We start from the raw sequence: 4,881 nt of genomic DNA on the forward strand, positions 1-4,881 counted from the left end.
TGAGGTCAGGAGGTCCAAAATAGAGGCGATAAGGTATGAAAACTGATTGGATCCGCTGGGGAACGGTGGAATTGCTGGAAAAAAGGATAATCGCCACCACCAGCTTAGCCAGCCCGATTTGGATGTGCCCAACTATGGCTGAGTGGAAAATTTGGGGGCTGATGCCATTGTAAGTTGGCTTCTCCCATGACCAGTACCTGACTATGAATCGGTCGGAGCTGAGAGAGAGAGAGAGAGAGAGAGGAGAGGAAGGGAGAGATCGTTTTTTGTCAGGCGGAAGAGAGAAAAAGAGAGAGAGAGAGAGAGAGAGAGAGAAAGATATAGAGAAGGGAGGTTATTTTCTGCACGTAGGGGGGGGGGGGGGAGGGGGAGGAAAAAGAAAAAGAAAAAGGAAAGAAAAGAAAAGAAAAGAAAGAAAAATAAATTTTAATTCAAGGTGATACATGGCCCTCTTCCATCGTGACACGTGGTCCTCTTCCATTGTGACACATGGCCCTCTTCCATTCTCACACCCTAAGTTTATATACTTAGAATGTGATAAAAGTCAAACTTACAACACTTAATAAAACTTATAATGCGGAACATAAAAACTCTTCAAACATCACTAATAAATAATATCCAAAATAACTCTAAAAATGAACAAAAAATAATCTCCAATACCCAAAAGGTTTTTCAAGCTAACTAGTATGAAAATAAAAACAATTAAAACACTATTAGCCTATGCCAAATCTAGCTACCTTGAAACTATGGTGAACCTGAAACCATAACAATAATTAATGAGTATAAAACTTAGTAAGCTACTGGATTTTTCATAAATATAAAATAAGAAAATATTTAAAATCATAACAAATAAATATCTAAAAATAATCTTTAACACCATAAACATAATTTTCATATAAACTCTAACTGTTAAGTACTTAGTAGGACTTTCCATTACATAATATTATCTGTTGGTAATTCCAAATCCGAATCAACTCGTGTGTGAGGCATGTAACAAGTGGGGAAACATAAATTTTAAAAACAAACACTCACATCCAAAGGTATGAGCAATACCCCTACTGTGATTATCAGTAGGTCCTCTCACATGAAATAATACATCTAAACCCGAAGGTAAAAAACCATAAATCACTAGGAAATACCCTTACATGATTCATCTCAACACCCGAAAACATATTATAACATATCCATAAATGTCTACTAAATACCAACAACTAGAGCAAAAATACATATATCAATTATCCAACAATTTATTTGTACAATACATATATATTTCATAAAACATAAATAAATCAATAACATAAGTACATATTGGCTATGGTTTCAATTTAAAAAGTCCAGTAACTTACCTTGATCAGCAAAGTCCACAAAAGATAAAAATCTATAAATGAACCAACATTCTCTCGTAAGTATGAAACATGACTATCATATACCATAAATATCTTACGTATAAATTCTAAAATCAAGCTCTTAAATTCAAAATAAATGAATAAGAGTTGATACCATAAGATCATCATAGCCTAAGCCCCAAATCTTAAAATCATAAGCTTAGAACAAGATCAAATCATCAAAAGCAGAATAAAAACCTATTAATCCATAAATAGTCTCTAAACAAGAATTTAATTCCTTATTCAAACGACGTCATCTGAGTCTGAAAAATTATGGGAGTACTATACACATGCATAAGTAACTGTGATTAAAACAATTTCATAAAATAATAATGAAAAGCCATTCAAAACTCATTAAAAAATTAACAAAGAAATAATGAAACTACTAGATTTTCAGAAACTTTCATTTAATGTTCAATTTGTTTCTCTTTCATGAAATTTTATATCCACTTGAAATTTAATATATTAAGACTAGACACAATTAAAAACTCCCATAAAATTTTAAAATCCAAACCAAGGTCGAAAACATGGTCAAATTAAATTTAGTATCTAATTGATAGAAACTGAAATTCAGCATTTCACAGGGAGTCCAATCTACATAAAAATTCATTAAAAATAAAATACATTTCCAAAAGCAGTAAAATTTTGTAGAGTTTAACTATATATAGTATTAATTATATATAAAAATTATTAGGTCAAATAAAGATAAATTAACTATTTTAAATTGAATTTTATTCTTTGCTAAGTAGACCGGAAAATGAATACAGACTGCTAGATATAGGTAACTTAGAAAATCACTACGGCCAAAATATAAAACATTTGAAGCTAAATTTTTTTATAATAATATGAGACATATAGAGCGTAAATTATAAAAATTTTCAGAAAGGAATAATTTCGTTTGGATCTATTTTGAATTTTTACATATGAACCATGTTGCAGTCACACATAAAAACCAGATAGAATGCATAAATTCAAAATTTCGTAATAAATTGAAAACAAATCCAAATCGCCCCAAATAAATTTCTACTGATTCATTTAACATGTCTATTTTCATATATAAAATGTTTAGTTCCAAATTTACAGCTACCCATATAAATTTCAGATTAGGGTTTTAACAATAACTTTTCAATTCGACCTTAATCATTACTTATGGAACTCCAAAACATCTCAAATAAATCTAATATAATAAAAAGATCAGAAAAATCAACCTTGTTCAACTTCAAAGATTCAAGATCTTCCTTTCACTGCTCCAAAACTTGTTCAGAAATTCTAAAATCTCCAAAAATACTGGATCTCTAACAATCTTAAATGAATACAAAAACCCTAAATTAAGAACGGAAACCCTTAATATTAACCCTAATATCTTTTAGGGCTAGAAGAAAAAGAAGAAAAAGAAGAAGAAGACTTACTTGATACCCAAGCGGCACAAAGTTGAAAACAACGTAAAAATAAAATAAACATACCTTTTCTTTCCTTTTTATAAAACCAAAAAAAAAAAAAAAAAAAGAAGAGGAAATATCCTTTTTTTTTTTTTTTTTCAATTTCGTAATAACATCAACATATACTTATAACCAAACCTATTAGGATAAAAGCACTTTTCTTTTTCTTTTTTTTAATAAAAAAATTATAAAATTTTTAAAAATATATATATATATATATAATATACCGTATATTACAAATCCTCCCCTCTTAAAAGAATTTCATCATCGAAATTGATTTACCTTAACTATTGAATAGAGGGAGATACTTCTCGTGAATCTCTTCTTCACTTTCCTAAGTGGCTTCCTCTACTGTATGATTTGTCCATAGAGCTTTTACCAAAGCAATAGTCTTAGTGCGTAATTCTTTTTCCTTTTGATATACGATTCGGAGTGGTAACTCTTCATATGTAAGGTACGTATTGAGTTGAAGAGGCTCAAAATTCATCACGTGTGAAGGATCATGAACATACTTACAGAGGATGGATACATGAAAAACATTATGCACGCCAGATAATGCCGGTGGTAAAGCAAGCCTATAAGCTAAATCACCAACTCTATCCAGAATAACAAAAGGTCCAACAAATCTCAGACTTAGCTTGTCCTTTTTCCCAAACTGCATCACCCCTTTCATAGGACCAACTTTAAGAAACACCATATCTCCTATAGAAAACTCCAACTTTTTATTTCGATTGTTTGCATAGCTTTTATACCGATTTTAAGCTGTCTTCATTCTCTCCTTTATCTTAACGATGACTTCACTAGTGTTTTGAATAATCTCTGGCCCTAAAATCTTTCTTTCTCCTACATCATTCCAATGCACTGGGGACCTACACTTACATCCATAAAATGCCTCATATGGGGCCATTTTAATGCTCGTATGATAGCTGTTATTGTATGCAAACTCTACCAAAGGTAGATGCTTATCCCAACTACCAGTAAAATCCATCACACATGCTTGAAGCATGTCCTCCAAAGTTTGAATGGTCCTTTCTGGTTGTCTGTCCGTCTAGGGATGAAATGCAGTACTAAAATTAAGCTTTGTACCCATAGCATGTAGACTCTTCCAGAAATTTGAGGTAAACATTGGATCATTATCAGAAACAATCGATAAAGGAACTCCATGCAACCTCATGACCTCATTAACATAGAACTAAGCATACTCATCCATAGTGAATGTGGCACGTATAGGCAAAAAATGCAAAGATTTGGTTAAACGATCTACAATGACCCATATGGAATTATAACCCTTCAGTGTCTTCGGCAACCCAATAACAAAATCCATTGAAATCTGCTCCCATTTCCATTCAGGTACCATTAAAGGTTTTAACAAACCAGATGGTCTCTGATTCTTAGCCTTAACCTGCTGACAAACTACACATTGCTCGACATGGTGAGCAATTTCTCTTTTCATATTCACCCAACAAAAAATCATTTGTAAATCATGGTACATTTTCGTAATACTTGGATGAATTGAATATGGAGAATTATACGCTTCGCTGAGGATTTCTTGCTACAAATCTTGATAATTAGGCACACACAATCTATCTCCAAAACGTAGCACTCTATCAGTTGATATTCTAAACTCAGGCCTTTTTCCAATTCCTATTTCATCTTTAATCTTAAGGAAAAGAGGGTCATCAAATTGTTTTCCTTTTATCCTTTCAACTAAAGTTGGTTTCACAGATAAAGCGGCTATAAATGCATGATCTTCATTCTTCACAACCAAAATTTCTAGGTCTTCCAAGTCCTTCAAAATCTGCTTTTGTGTAGTTAGCAAAGATGTAGTAAACCAATAGACTTCCTACTCAAAGCATCAGCCACCACATTAACCTTACCAGGGTGATAATTAATCACACAATCATAGTCCTTCACCAACTCCAACCAATGCCTTTGTCTCATATTTGACTCCTTCTGAGTGAAGAAATACTTAAGGCTCTTATGATTTGTATAAAATTTCACACTTTTCGCCATACAAATAATGCCTCCAAATTTTAAGACCAAAAACTACCATTGCC

The 4,881-nt window shown here is 32.0% G+C and overlaps 1 protein-coding gene across 1 annotated transcript; it reads right to left on the reverse strand.

The window, feature by feature from the left end:
* Nucleotides 1–3,158: 3,158 nt before the first annotated feature.
* On the reverse strand, nt 3,159–3,521 carry LOC132804488 (uncharacterized). The gene has a single exon (XM_060818899.1). It carries the CDS (start codon nt 3,519–3,521, stop codon nt 3,159–3,161), a length of 363 nt encoding a protein of 120 aa, XP_060674882.1.
* Nucleotides 3,522–4,881: the final 1,360 nt, after the last annotated feature.

The sequence above is a fragment of the Ziziphus jujuba genome, chromosome 7, assembly GCF_031755915.1.
Source record: "Ziziphus jujuba cultivar Dongzao chromosome 7, ASM3175591v1".
Lineage (NCBI taxonomy): Eukaryota > Viridiplantae > Streptophyta > Magnoliopsida > Rosales > Rhamnaceae > Ziziphus > Ziziphus jujuba.